The 16,011-nt window shown below is 43.4% G+C and overlaps 1 protein-coding gene across 6 annotated transcripts in view; it reads right to left on the bottom strand.

Annotated features, from left to right (window-relative positions):
- Window positions 1-7,963, bottom strand: part of VEGFB (vascular endothelial growth factor B) — a 60,357-nt gene extending 52,394 nt beyond the window's left edge. Inside the window, exons 1-2 of one of the 6 annotated variants that reach the window (XM_040329036.1) lie at window positions 7,873-7,963; window positions 7,227-7,409 (exon numbers count right to left, since the gene is read on the bottom strand). In XM_040329036.1, the coding sequence (XP_040184970.1) occupies window positions 7,227-7,400 (174 nt within the window). In that variant the 5' untranslated portion in view covers window positions 7,401-7,409; window positions 7,873-7,963. Of the gene's footprint in view, window positions 1-7,226; window positions 7,459-7,589; window positions 7,796-7,872 lie in introns of those variants that run through there. The other 5 variants (XM_040329037.1, XM_040329031.1, XM_040329035.1 and 2 more) reach the window with 5 other exon arrangements.
- Window positions 7,964-16,011: the final 8,048 nt, after the last annotated feature.

Here is a 16,011-nt window from a genome sequence, read left to right as displayed (position 1 = left end):
ATCATCTTGCAGACAACTGTTGCTCTCCTGGATAAGGATACAGAAACATCATAAGACTGTCTGATCAGCACATAACAAGGGATCCCTTCCTCAGTGTATGGGTACTTTACATACATATCTGACTTGCTACCAGCAGTCATGTTGCCAGCTACAAGAAGAGCCAGCACGGTATACACTAGTGCTGACATGTACTGGAAGCACCTGATACAAATCTCCCTTCCCGTGCCTCAGCTTCCCTTGAGCCAAGGTAGTTTGAAGCGTGTGATTGGCCAAAGACCAAATGGCCTTGCTCTTGGCTACTTTTCAGTAATGGCGGCCAGTGCTGAAAATGCAACGAATGCCAATTTTTTTCTGAATTCAGCAGGACAATGCAGAGCACACTACTTATACCTGGCTGGTACCCTGTGATCTTATATCTCAACTGAGAACTTTACCACCACCACAAGAAAAAAAGTACATTTGCATATCCACCTACATCACTTGGTCAATCACTCCGAGTAACTATTGCATAAGATAAATACAGAGCCGGTAATTATTGACTACTATCAAAACAATCACTTCCATCGGACTGGCTGTTAGGCTGCATTCACACCTGAGCGTAGGTCGTTTTTTCCGCGCGTATTCATGCTTATTTGCGTGTTTGCATACAGCGCCGTCCGACGTTTTTGTACTTCGACTTGCTATGTTGGTAGATTTTTTTATCTTCTGCCTGGGTGAAATGTTCTATTGATTAAAGCAACAAAACGCCCGTAAAAAACGCTCGTTGTCGCGCTAGTCGCTTGAATGGAGCGTTTCCATTACTTTCTATGGGAAATAGAAACGCTCAAAAACGCACAAAACGCCCGATTCGCGTCAAAAAAGTGTCCGGAACTTGTTCGAGCTTCAGGCGTTCGGCGTCAGGCGTTTTGGAGTGGAGATATGAACCATCTCCATAGGGAATAATGTATTTTTTCCCCTCTAGCGTTTTTGAGCATCACGCTTCAGGCGACAAAACGCTCAGGTGTGAATGCAGCCTTATAAAAGGTCTTAGGCTGCATTCACACCTGAGTGTAGCTTGTTTGGTCGTTTTTTTCGGGCGTTTTTTTTCTGGCGTTTTGTCATGCGTATTCGCGCGTTTTTGTACTTCGACGTTTTTTTATTTTAGCCAATAGGATAAATTATCATCTTTTTATCACTTGTTGCTATGTTGGTAGATTTTATTTATCTTCTGCCTGGGTGAAATGTTCTATTGATTGAAGCGTCAAAACGCCCGTAGCAAACGCTCGTTGTCGCGCTAGTCGCTTGAATCAAGCGTTTCCATTATTTTCTATGGGAAATACAAATGCTCAAAAACGCCCAAACCGCCCGCTTCGCGCGACAAAAAAGGGTCCGGAACTTGTTTGAGCTGTGAACCATCTCCATTGAGAATAATGTATTTTTTCCCCTCTAGCGTTTTGGAGTGTCGCGCTTCAGGCGAAAAAACGCTCAGGTGTGAATGCAGCCTTATGGTTTCAGTACTTTTGTGTAACCCAGAGAACTAAGATGTCCTTACCAGAATCCTTCTCCTAGGACTCCGTGATGGCTAACCTTGACACCCCAGATGTTTCGGAACTACATTTCCCACGATGCTCTTGCACTCTGCAGTGTAGTTGAGCATAATGGGAAATATAGTTCCAAAACATCTGGGGTGCCAAGGTTGGCCATCACTGTGACCTAGGTCAATGCCTCAAAGTATTCAAATAAAAGGGGTGAACAAGACAGCTATTGCAGAATGAGGAGTCCGCAAACCTTTTTATCTCTTCGGCCCAGGGCCGATCCTAGGGTCACAGACGCCTGGGTGGAGAAATATTGCTGGCGCCCCCATATGGGCGTGGTCATCTTACTAACCCCTCCCCTTTACACATGTTTCAATGGCTACGACTCAAACACAGAGATGCTCCCCTAAGAAGTCTTCATTAGTGTCCCCCATCAGAGCCCCCCACAGCAGGTGTCCCCCATCAGAGCCCCCCACAGCAGGTGTCCCCCATCAGAGCCCCCCACAGCAGGTGTCTCCATAGATCAGTACCTGTCCAATAGATCCCTCTAGCTCGAGTGCGCTGGGAGCAGAAGCACATTACAGGGGGCAGGGAATACGTGGCATCTTTGGTTACTAGGAGGGTGGCACTCGGAAGGCATTTCTGGGAGTGCACAGGAGGATTGTCAGCAGCTCTGGCCAACCCAGAAGCCTCTCATCACACCGCCTATGGGAGAAGAGCCGACACACGCAGATGGGGTGGGGCAGACAGGAGACTGTTCCACGCGCACCAGACAGAATTAGTTAGTGGAGCCTAGTTACAGTACATAGTTAGTCAGGTTGAAAAAAGACACAAGTCCATCCAGTTCAACCACAAAAAAAATAAAAAAACAAAATAAATAAACAAACAAAATAAAAAACACAATGCAATCCCATACACCCAACTCCATACCCACAGTTGATCCAGAGGAAGGCAAAAAACCCCAGCAGAGCATGATCCAATTTGCTGCAGCAGGGGAAAAAATTCCTTCCTGATCCCCCGAGAGGCAATCGGATTTACCCTGGATCAACTATACCTATAAATGTTAGTACAATGTGTTCCGGTACTAGGCTCCGCTGCGGTACCCAACCCGGATTCCGGGGACAGCGGGAGGTATGCACTCTTGTCAGTTGCCAGTGGAGAGATCAAGTGGGATGGGGAACCGCAGCACCCGCTACATGCGCTCCGCCTCTGGACACAGACAAGGAGGAGGGAGGGGAGCATTTTGGAGCTTCGGCGCCCCCACATCTGCGGCGCCTGGGTGCAAAGCACCCCGCGCACCCTGCCTAGGATCGGCCCTGCTTCGGCCTCGTACACACGACCGGTTTTCTCAGCAAAAAACAGCAAGAAAACTGCTGGCAGAGCTTTCTTGCCGAGAAAATCGTTTGTGTGTACGAGGCTTTCGGGTTCCTCATCAGGAAATCTGGCCAGAATCTCAACGAGAAAAAAAAAAAAAAAAAAAAAAAAGACAACCTGCGCTCTTTTTTTTTCCATCAAGATTCTTGTCGGCCTGTTTCCCGACGAGAAACCCGAGAGTGTGTATACTTACCTGTCGCCGTGGAAACCTGCGCATTCTCGAAATGACTTTGACGCATGTGCGGTAGCTTCAACGGCATAGGTAGGGTGAAACAAGATGGCGGTGACGGCATTGAAAGTGACGAGCGCATGCTCGTCGTACGCGATGACGTCACCGCGTTCTTGCCTTACAAGAGAACCGCGGTTCTTTTGAAAGGTCAAGTGTGTACACTCGGGTGGCAAGAGATTCTTGCCAAGAATCTCGTCGGGAAAAACAAAGTTTTTTTTTCCTGACTAGATTCTTGCCCGTGTGTACGAGGCCTTCCTCTCATCTTTCCTATTATTTATTCATTCCCTGTTAACTGCACTATATTTAAAAGCAGGAATCCGCAAACTACTGCCCTCCAGCTGTTGTAGAACTACACATCCTATAAGGCATTGTGACACACTGACATTTACAGACATGACTAGGCATGATGGGAATTGTAGTTCCTGAACAACTGGAGGGCCGCAGTTTGAAAACCCCTGTTTTAAATGGTTCAAATGTGCCTAAACCCGAGAGCAAAAATGGTGCATTATGTAGATCAAAAGTCCTTAGATGATTTAGTATTAATTTTCTTTCACCTGGTGACTCTTCCAGTAACACACACATTTCGCCCCAGGGTGACAAAGCCATCCTTTCCATTCAAGGATGACTCACTGCACTGGATCTATGGAGGAGCAGCCTTGGCACCCTAGTCTGCTTTTATGAGTTGAGCCACCAACACCTGCCCCTCTCCTTATCTATATTATATAGAGAGGAGGTGCTTTGTAGTTCAAAACCGATAACATTGTTTGACATATCAGTTCGATGCCCAGAAAGTCACAAGAACACTACATTTCTGGCAGGATGCACAGATATTTTTCTATATTGCAGAAAATGTTGACCAGAATAAAGAAAGCAAATTCAGCGACCACATCTTGGTAAGCTGCAGTGTATAAAATGTCTGTTCTTGGACTTGGATATCCTTTAATGCAGTGGTCTCCAAACTTTATCTGGACCAATATTCCTGCCTCTGACACCAAACAGTGGGCCATAATCCCTGCCACTGATATCAACAATGGGGCACTATTCCTTCCACTGACACCAACAAACAATGGGGCACTATTTCTTCCACTGACACCAACAATGGGGCACTATTCCTACCACTCACTATTCCTTTCCAACGACACCAAATATTTCTCTCCCTAATACCAAAGTTCGGGCATTGTTTACTCCCACTGGGCACAGCCTGGCCCCCCGAAGAACAGCAAACTGGTCCTTTCTTTAGAAAGTTTGGAGATTCCTGTTTTAACCTCCTGGGCGGTGTTCCCGAGTCTGACTCGGGGTGAGATTTTTGGGCAAGGATCGGTAACCCCGAGTCAGACTCGGGCTCGCCTCGCTGGATGTACAGGGAGTGTTTACTTACCTTGTCCCTGGATCCAGCGATGCCACCGCGCTGTGTGAGCGAGCAGGACCTCGCTCGATTCACACAGTGCCTCCGTGTGACGCCGATCTCCGTTCCCTGCGATGTTACGACGCACGGGAGCGGAGATCAGCGCCAAATTCAAAAAAGTAAACAAACACTTTACATACAGTATACTGTAATCTTATAGATTACAGTACTGTATGTAAAAAAACACACCCCCCTTGTCCCTAGTGGTCTGTCCTGTGTCATGCATGTCATTTTATATAATAAAAACGTTTCTTTCTCCCTGCAAACTGTAGATTCTCCATAGCAACCAAAAGTGTCCCTTTATGTCAAAAATAGTTTTAGATCAGCTAAAAAACAGCGATAATAAATTATAATCACTTGCAGAATTGTGCGATAGCGATTTGTGGGGAAATTCGTCATAAAAAAAAAAATAATAATGACAGCAACAATTCTGCAACTGAGCAAATTTCAGTGATTTTGATTTGATTACATTATTGAATAATTTTTATTATAATTATATTATTTGTTATAATTATTTATAATTATTTATTATATTATAATTTATAATTTTGTTTTTAAAAAAATGTCATACCCGGGATGCCTATTAGAAGCTTGTTTGGTCAGATTTAAGTGAGTTATTTCAAAAAATGACAGACCTACAATATAAAACGCCAAATTTCCTTGCAAATAATGGTACCGCTTTCAGCATGTTTTTTCTGAAAGAATCATACCGCCAGGGAGGTTAAAGCAACCAGTAATACAGAGAGAAAAAGACACGGAGAATGGCATACAAGTGGTCAAATCTATAACTCATAACCTTCATTGTAGCGAATTGCCATTACATATCAGACTATTCATTTATCAATATTCATATATATTTGTAGTTATAAGTAAATAAGGAAAATTGTATTTTATGATATTTTATGATAGCCTGCATTGTAACCAATTGCCAGTACATGTCAGACTACAATGTATCAGTATGATAACCTGCATTCTAACTAATTGCCATTGAATGTCAGACTATTCACTTTAGAACTTTATTTATATATAAAAAAAATAACAATAATAGGAAAAAGTATTATTTAAACGATAACCTACAATATACTATTGTTCCATTGTACTACCTATTTGGAACAATATTTATAAAAAAAAGTTATAATAACAAATATTATTTTATGATATTTTGTCTTATAACCAATTTCTATTATATGTCAGGCAACCCTATTCATAAATAAATAAGGGAAATATTATTTTATGATAACCCACACTTGAACCTACTGCTATTGCATGTTAGACTATTGACTTTGGAACTGTATTTATAAGTAAATATGGAAAATGTTATTTTAGGATAGCCTGCATTGTAACCAATTGCCAGTACATGTCAGACTACAATGTATCAGTATGATAACCTGCATTCTAACTAATTGCCACCGAATGTCAGACTATTCACTTATTTATATTAAAAAATACAGAAAAAAATATTATTTAACGATAACCTACAATGTACTATTGTACCATTGAACCACATATTTGGAAATTATATATATATATATATATATATATATATATATATATATATATATATATATATATATATATATATATATAAGAAACATTATTTTATTATAACCTGTATTATAACCAATTTCTATTTTATGTCAGACAATTTAAATTGGAACCCTATTCATAAATAAATAAGATAAATATTTTTTATGATAACCTACACTTTAACCCAGTGTTTCTCAACTCCAGTCCTCAAGGCGCCCCAACAGGTCATGTTTTCAGGATTTCCCTCAGATGAAACAGCTGTGGTAATTACTAAGGCAGTGAAACTGATTAAATTGCCTGTGCAAAATAATGAAAACACTGAAAACATGACCTGTTGGTGTGCCTTGAGCACTGGAGTTGAGAAACACTGCTTTAACCTACTGCTATTGCATGTCAGACTATTCACTTTGTAACCTTATTTATTAACAAATATTATATTATGAGAATGTGCATTGTTACCAATAGGCAGTGCATGTCAGCATATTCACTGTGGAACCTTATTTATTAAAAAAAAAAACACACACACACACACACACACACACACACACACACACACACACACACACACATATATATATATATATATATATATATATATATATATATAAATAATATTTTGTGATAACCTGTATTTTGTAACCAAATGGCAAATGTTGGACAATTCACGTTGGAACAATAGTAAATAAGGAAAAAGTATTACATAGTTATTCAGGTTGAAAAAAAGACACTAGTCCATCTAGCTCAACCAATAAAAAAAAAAAAAAAAAAAAAAGTATTGTAACCAATAGCAAAGGAAAAATATAATTTTATATGTAATGTACCCAGGCAGGTTTTATCTGATAAAGAGGACTGACCCTCAGTGTTTCTCAACTCCAGTCCTCAAGGCGCCCCAACAGGTCATGTTTTCAGGACTTCCTAAGGCAGTGAAACTGATCAAATCACCTGTGCAAAATAATGGAAAGCCTGAAAACATGACCTGTCGGGGTCTTTGAAGACTGGATTTGAGAAACACTGCTCCAAATGATCTGCATTAAGGATCTCTATTCCTGTATATCTAGCTCTAACTCCTCTCTTAGTTCTAAGTCAAAGGTCCAGTACTAAGTTCAGTCTCTTCCTCCCACTACTGTCCCTTATGGCAATGCAGGCTACTTCCATGGCCAGTGATCAGAGCACTTACCGGAGTCAGGATGCACTGGAGTAAAACACATAGCCACACCAGGGAACTGGGCAGCACACAATCCATCTTGTACAGGGGTCCCTTGTCCTGGAGGTTGTCCTTTGAAGCCAGTCCTAAATCTGATGAACCAATTGTGGAGGTCCTGCAGGGGATTTTATATGCAGATTCATTCATATGCACAGTCTGTTCAGTAGGGAGAAGGTAATATAGTCAGATGAGAGGCTGGCATACACTGGGAAACAGGGACAGAGTTTAGTTCCAAAAGGTTACTGCTATCCAGCCACCCCCCAGCCTAAGTAAACTCTTACAAAGCAAACAGAACATTCTTTCCCCCAAAAAAAGAAAGAAAATAGTGAAATTTACCAGGATTTGCTGGTGTCACAGGAGAATGTGTGTGCATTGACCTCCCCTGTCTGTCTCATTATGTGCCCCTGGCTGGATCCCTCTCTTTTCTCTCTCTCCTTTTGTCCTGGTTATCCTCCCTTCCCTCTCTGTGATCTGACTTGTACACAGCAGAGGACCCTGACTCCTTCCACAGAAAGGTACAGATACACAGATAAGCTGAGAATGGGATGGTGGATGGGAGGGAGGGAGGGGAAGAGGCAGATGGGATAAGAGGGACATGCTGGAAGAAGAGAGAACTCACCCCCCATCCACAGCTCAGGAATACTCAGCACTGTCACACACTGCCTGTGCAATGAATTGTGTGCTGGGGAAGGAGAGGTGCTACTTGTGACTCACTTGGTCTTTCTCTATGACTCAGTTGCTACTTGTGAAAGACTCGCAGTCCTTAGGGAGATGAAAACGACATTAAAGAGAACCTGTCACATAAGGAGCATTGGGGGTTATTTACTAAAGGCAAATCCACTTTGCACTACAAGTGAAAACTATTAGCTAGATTCACGTAGCGTTACGCCGGCGTATCAGTAGATGCGCAGTCGTAACTCTGAATCTACGCCGTCGTAAATTTAAGCGTATTCTGGAAACCAGATACGCTTAAATTAGGCTAAGATACGAGCGGCGTAAGTCTCCTACGCCGTCGTATCTTAGGGTGCATATTTACGCTGGCCGCTAGGTAGCGCTTCCGTTGAGTTCGGCGTATAATATGCAAATGACTAGATACGCCGATTCACGAACGTACGTGCGCCCGTCGCAGTAAAGATACGCCGTTTCCGTAAGAGGTACGCCGGGGTAAAGATAAAGCTGCCCCCTAGGTGGCCTAGCCAATGTTAAGTATGGCCGTCGTTCCCGCGTCGAAATTTGAAAGCTTTACGTCGTTTGCGTAAGTCGTTCGTGAATGGGGCTGGACGTAATTTACGTTCACGTCGAAACCAATACGTCCTTGCGGTGTACTTTGGAGCAATGCACACTGGGATATGTACATGGACGGCGCATGCGCCGTTCGTAAAAAAACGTCAATCACGTCGGGTCACCAATCATTTACATAAAACACGCCCCCCTCATCCTCATTTGAATTAGGCGCGCTTACGCCGGCCCCATTTACGCTACGCCACCGTAACTTAGGAGGCAAGTGCTTTGTGAATACAGCACTTGCCTCTCTGACTTAAGGCGGCGTAGCGTAAATACGATACACTACGCCGCCTGAAAAATGCGCCCATATACCTGAATCCAGCTATATAAGTGCAAAATGCACTTAAAATTGCACTGAAAGTGCACTTGGAAGTGCAGTCACTGTAGATCCGAGGGGGACATGCAAGGAAAAAAAATTGCATTTTAGCTTGCACATAATTGGATAATAAAATCAGCAGAGCTTCCCCTCATTTCAGATCTACCCCTCAGATTTACAGCGACTGCACTTCCAAGTACACTTTCAGTGCAATTTTTGAGTGCACTTGTAAATAACGTAAATAACCCCCATTGTATCTGCAACTGGTGACTTTTTCTTTTCGAAATGCTTGTTGCCTGGCTGTCAGACTGTTTCTCTTTCCTCACCGCTTCTAGTCAATATCCACAAAGTGAAAATGGAAACTAATCTAAACTAGAAAAAAAATGGACTTTTGGCAGTACACAAGTAATGAATATAAAAATCTATAGATATTTATTGTAGAAAATGGGGCAGATCCACATACATCTGCGTGGGCGCAGCGTATGTGAGATACGCTACGCTGCTGTAACTTACTTTGCTATTCTTTGAATCCTGAAAGAATTTGCGCCGTAAGTTACGGCGGCGTAGGGTATCTCTCGCGGCGTAAGGGCGCGGAAATTCAAATGCGGCGAGTAGGGGGCGTGTTTCATTTAAATGAAGCGTGTCCCCGCGCCGAACGAACTGCGCATGCCCCGTCCGTCAAAACTCCCAGGGTGCATTGCTCCAAATGACGTCGCAAGGACGTCATTGTTTTCGACGTGAACGTTAATGGCGTCCAGCCCCATTCACGGACGACTTATGCAAACAAAGTAAAATTTTCAAAATTATACGCGGGAACGACGGCCATACTTAACATTGAGTATGCCACCAGATAGCAGCTTTAACTATACGCCGGAAAAAGCTGAACGGAAACAACGTAAAAGAATGCGACGGCCGCTCATACGTTCGTGGATCGTCGGAAATAGCTAATTTGCATACTCAACGCGGATTACGACGGGAACGCCACCTAGCGGACGTCGAAAAATTGCATCTAAGATCCGAAGGCGTACGAAGACGTACGCCTGTCAGATCTAACCCAGATGCCGTTGTATCTTGTTTTGAGGATTCAAAACAAAGATACGACGCAGGAATTAGGAAATTACGCCGGCGTATCAATAGATAAGCCGGCGTACTTTCTTTGTGGATCTACCCCAATATGTATAAAAAAATATATAGACTTATAATACAGTATTACATCAGCATGAGTACCCAGTAGGTATTCCAATAACACTTCCAAAACCTTGTAATAATGCAAGTACGCTCACATCATGAGAATACATAAACATCAAACAGTACATGTAGGATTTGTGTCCTTGAAACTGGGTTCGGTATGCAGGATATTAGTTCTTGCTTTGCTCAACATGTTTTGCGTCAAAACGCTTCATCAGGAGCATGAAAGTAGGCAAATCGTGTTTAGGGGATGAAAAACAGACTCGACTACCACCATTAAGGCTGTATGTGTATAGCTGACCCAGCCAGTGGTGGTTGGTGCTCAAACCTTTTTTTTTTGGGGGGGGGGGGGCACAAACAAACTGAAAAATTCGGAATGAAACTGAAAAAAAAGCATCAATTGCAGCTTCACTGTGCAATCAAATTCAGCCACTGTGCCCATCAGATGCAGATACTGTGCCCTATAAAATGTAGCCTTACTGTGACCCCACCCCCTTGACCGTCCGCTCAACCGCTGGCTGTCTGACTGGCCCTCTGTCTATGTGGCGAGTCAGGCAGCGGGTGACGGCGGCGAGCTGTGGGACGAGCAGCGGGTCAGGCGACGGCTCCTGTGTCCTCCATGCTTCCTGCATGTCTCTTCTTCCTTTCTGCTAGGCATCCAAAAGGATTGCCTGTGCCTCCAGCCATTCAGGAGATGGGTATTAGACCTATGCTTCCTGATTGGTGGAGCAGCAGTTCAGTGTTCGAAAAGCGAATATTAATTTGCTTTTTTAACACACCTGGTTGGGTCCAGAGAGCAATGCTCTGCGCTAAAGTCCACTTTTTTGAAGACAATTAGAGCCTATGGCTCTAATCAGGTGGTTAAAAAAAAACACCCTCACCGCTGAAATTCAGGTGTCCGAAAAGGAGCCGGACGCCTAAATAGGGGGTGGCCACAGTGGCCATGGATAAATTCATGCTGAGCATGAATCTATCAATTCTACATATAAGGGGGTAGAGTGATAGAGGGGGCCGTGTCCATGCGCCCTTAACCACTTGAGACCCGCGCTATTGACAAAAGATGTCAACAGCGCGGTTCTCAGGTGCCAAGTGGACGTCTTTGGACGTCATTTGAAATGCATTACCCGCGCACGCCACTGGGGGGCACGCGGCGGGTAACCACTGTGCCGCCGCATCGCTGGGGACCCGATGCGTGTACCTGGCGGCCGCGATGTCCGCGATCATCGGGAACACAGCCGGTAACAGCAGCGACGTGGAGCTCTGTGTGTAAACACAGAGCTCCACGTGCTGTTAGAGGAGAGGAGACCGATCTGTGTCTCTTGTACATAGAGACACAGCATCGGTCACCTCCCCCAGTCACCCCCCTCCCCCCACACAGTTAGAACACACCCAGGCTACACAGTTAACCCCTTCCTCACCCCCTAGTGTTAACCCCTTCACTGCCAGTCACATTTATACAGTAATTAGTGCATTTTTATAGCACTAATCGCTGTATAAATGTGAATGGTCCCAAATTTGTGTCGAAAGTGTCCGATACGTCCGCCGCAATATTGCAGTCCCAATAAAAATCGCAGATCGCCGCCATTACTAGTAAAAAAAAAATAATGAAAAAAAATCATAATTCTGTTCCCCATTTTGTAGGCGCTATAACTTTTGCGCAAACCAGTCGCTTATTGCGTTTTTATTTTTTTTTTTTTTTTACAAAAATACGTCGAAAAATACGTATCGGCCAGAACTGAGAAAAAAAATTGTTTTTTTTAAAAAAAAAATGGGAGATTTATTATAGCAACAAGTAAAAAAAATATATATATTTTTTAAATTGTCGCTCTTTTTTTGTTTATAGCGCAAAAAATAAAAACCGCAGAGGTGATCAAATACCACCAAAATAAAGCTCTATTTGTGGGAAAAAAAGGATGACAATTTTGTTTGGGAGCCACGTCGCACGACCGCGCAAATGTCAGTTAAAGCGACGCAGTGCCGGAAGCTGAAATTTCGCCTGGGAACGAAGGGGGTTTATGTGCCCAGTAAGCAAGTGGTTAATGGATGGGCTGTCCCTGGTCAGGAGGACCAGGAGTATTCACCTTGCCTTGTGGCTGAACCATAGCCCTGTGACAGGACATATAGTTTTATAGTTTATCTCTTTAACGGGAATGTTTTATATTGATCACTGTAGGTTTGTTCTTAAATTGCTTTTTTACATAACAGGGAACAGGGAAATTTTTTAAGTGTAACTCCAGCCCAAAAAAAGTTTTTTATGCTTTTTTTGGATAGCATAGAAAAGGATTAAAACACCCCTGTAACGTTTGTTTTGCTGTCTGTGCCCCTGTTCAGAACATTTCACCTCACTCTCTGTCCCAATGACAATTGGATTTAGAAAAAGTTAGGTTGTTGTGGAAACAACGATTGGTGATAAAGCTTCAGCGGAGACACCTTTTCCCTATGAGAACTCTAAAGCCTCGTACACAAGATCGGACATCCATCAGACAAATCCATGGATTTTTGTCCGAAGGGCGTTGGCCGTGAACTTGTTCTGCATACAGACGGCAGAACTTTTTCAGCCAACGTTCACAAAACTACGTGGTTTTCCTGCTCTATAGCGCCATCCTTTGGGCAACTTCTGCTAATGTTGTCTTATGGTTAGCATTGGTTCAGAGCATGCGTGTTTGTACTTTGGATTTTAGTCCGACGGATTTGTGTAGATATGATCGGAAAATCTGACGGAACACATTTGTTGTCGGACAATTTGAGAGCATGACCATCCAACATTTGTTGTCGTAAATTCCGACAACAATTGTCCCATGAAGCATACAGACGGTCGGATTATCCAACAAAACCCATCCATTGGACAATTGTAGTCAGAATATACGATCGTGTGTACGGGTCTTTACAGGAGATTTCCTCTCACTTCCTGTTGTCTCCTTCCGTTTGTAAGTAGGAGTCGTATGTAAGTCTGATGTATGTAAGTCAGGGGACTGCCTGTATTTCCACCTGACTGATGTGACAAACAGTTCCAGGGTATAATTGTGGATGAGATTTATATATTGCTCTGTGGGTATAGAATTGGGTATATGTGATTGTACGATATTATTATCATTTTATTTCTTATGGTTGAACTTGATGGACTTGTGTCTTTTTTCAACCTGACTGAGGGCCAGATTCAGAAAGAATTGCGGCGGCGTAACGTATCGTCTTTACGTTACACCGCCGCAAGTTTTCAGCGCAAGTGCCTGATTCACCAAGCACTTGCGTGTAAACTTACGGCGGTGTAACGTAAAGCTGTCCGGCACATGCTCCGTTAGTAAATTTCCCGACGCGCTTTGCGCAAAATTACGGCGCCCTGACGTGTTTGTGAATGGCGACGTGCGGAACGTACTTACGCCGAAAAAACATTTTTAATTTGACGCGGGAACGACGGCCATACTTTAACATGGCTGGTGTAAAGTTAAGCCTTGAAAAAGCAGGCTTAACTTTACGATGGGAAAAAACGACTTGCGACGACGTAACGCACGCGAGTAGCTTCGTGGATCGCCGTAAAAGCTAATTTGCATACCCGACGCTGGAAAACGACGCGAACTCCACCCAGCAGCGGCCAAAGTATTGCAGCCTAAGATCCGAAGGTGTACGAAGCCGTAAGCCTGTCGGATCTTAGCCAAATGCCGTCGTATCTTGTTTGTGAATCACAAATTAAGATACGACGCGGCAAATTTGAAAATACGCCGGAGTATCAGTAGATACTCCGGCGTATTTCTTCTATGAATCTGGCCCTATGTAACTATATGGCGTTTCCTGAGCTACAAGATGCCATCTTGGGTTGGCTGACTAGGAGGTCACAAGTGCTTCACTGCAGATGAGACCTCTTCAGCATCTTATGCTGCGTACACGCGGTCGTTTTTTGTGATTAAATAAAACAAAGTTTTTCATCATGAAAAAAAACAAAGTTTTTCTAACTTCATCATAAAACACGACGTTGCCCACACACCATCGTTTTCTGAGCATGCGCGGGTTTAAAACGTCGTTTTAGCCCACACGTGATTATTTTTTATGACACAGAAAAATACATTTTGAAAAACAACATAAAAAATGTAAGCATGTTCGAATTTTTTTTTGGTCGTTTTTTAGAAGACAAAAAACGATGTGAAGCCCACACACGATCATTTTAAATGACGTTTTTAAAACGTCGTTTTATTTCATCACAAAAAACGACCGTGTGTATGCGGCATTAGAGAGGCAACAAGGGAGTCAATGAAAAATCTGACTGCACTGAGGCTGCATTCACACCTGAGCGTAGCGTTTTGCGGCGGTTTTTACCGCGATTTGCCGCGACAAAGCGCATCGTTTTTTACCGCGATTTGCTACGACAAAGCGCGGCGTTTTTTATCACGATTTGTTACAGGTCTAGGGTCACCAATGTAAAACGCCCAAACGCCCAAATTCGAGCGACAAAAAAGGGTCCAGAACTTGTTTGGGCTTCAAGCGTTCGGCGTCAGGCGTTTTGTAGTGGAGATGTGAACCATCTCCATAGAGAATAATGTATTTTTTCCCCTCTAGCGTTTTGGGGCGTCGCGCTTCAGGCGACAAAACGCTCAGGTGTGAATGCAGCCTGATAGAGGAAACACATTATTACAATGCTTGTATGTGGGAACTTTTGTGTTTGCTTTGGATGTAGCCTGTGAGGGATGATCGTCTTTTAATATTTGGAAGAATACAGTAGGTAGGAAATGCTTGCCTATGGACGTACCTATCTGTACCTGTCTTGACTTGGACTGTTATGCTAAGATCCCTGTTGTTACTAATCCCACATCATAAAAGAGGAAAAAAGTCGATGTCTTTTCAGAGCGTGGCCAAGGCAGAGTGCTATACAGTAGTAGGGGATGATGTAGCTTGGGCCACGGCAATGTGGTCCCTAGACGTCTCCCTCCTCAGCTTGGGCTGAGGTTCTGCAACAGTCCAATCATCTCCAGCACTTTGCAGGACCTGGCCATCATACTGAGAGCTCAGTCCTGCAGATTACATGGAGCTTTTTATGTATCAGGAGCGCCTTGAGAGCTGAGTTACACTGGTACAGTCACCATGTGCAATCTGTAGGGTTGGGCTGTCCATGTGACAGCCAAGGCCTCCTTTTGTATGCAATATACAGTGGCACCTTGGATTGCAAGTAGCAAGCACTGAATTTTAAAAAACTTGACTCGGTTTGCGTGTGTTGTCTCACAAAAGGAGCAGGAGCCAAAGCGGTGTGCAATACCGCGTTTGGCCTGAGGTGGGGGGGCACCGGAGCCAAGCAGAGCCGAACGGCGACGATTGGCGCTGTGTGCAAATGCTTGAAAAATCTCGGAAATACTCCCGAGCCTTTCCAAGGTTTTCCGAGTTCAGCCTAGGTGTTCTCTGCCCTTTCCGAGTGTTTACGAGGCTCTCCGGCGCCCCCCGCCTCTGGCGGCATATGGTATTGCATGCCATTGAAGTCAATACAGAACAAATTATTTTCGTTTCCATTGACTTCAAAGAGGGAATCTCACTTTGATATGCCAGTACTTTGGATTACGAGCATTCTCCTGGAACAGATTATGCTCGTAATCCAAGGTTCCGCTGTAAATTAAAGTTATGGTTGCAGTCTTCATTCATAAACTAGTGCTATGTGTAAACTGTTAAAAGAAAAAACGTATTTTTTTTTTAAATATATGTATTCCCTTATTAGCCTGTAGTTAGTTTTAAAGCAGTATTAAACCCAAAGCCCAAAATGTAATATATTGTAACTTACCAATCATTCGATGTGGTGGCTGCATGAGTTTTCTTTTTTAAGCATTTGCTTATCTGTTTTCACCTGGAGATCTGGTCAGTAACACGCCTCTACTATTAGTGAGACACAACTCTGGAGGAATGAGAACAGGAGACATAGCAGACAGCAGCGTTGTCAGTCTGGGGGGGGGGGGGGTGTAGTGGTAAGTGTATTAGTAGATTTAAATACACTAAACA

The sequence above is a fragment of the Rana temporaria genome, chromosome 11 (genome assembly GCF_905171775.1).
Source record: "Rana temporaria chromosome 11, aRanTem1.1, whole genome shotgun sequence".
In the NCBI taxonomy this organism is placed as follows: Eukaryota; Metazoa; Chordata; class Amphibia; order Anura; family Ranidae; genus Rana; species Rana temporaria.
The sequence above is the reverse complement of the archived record's forward strand: the minus strand, read 5'-3'. Positions and strand labels throughout refer to the sequence as shown.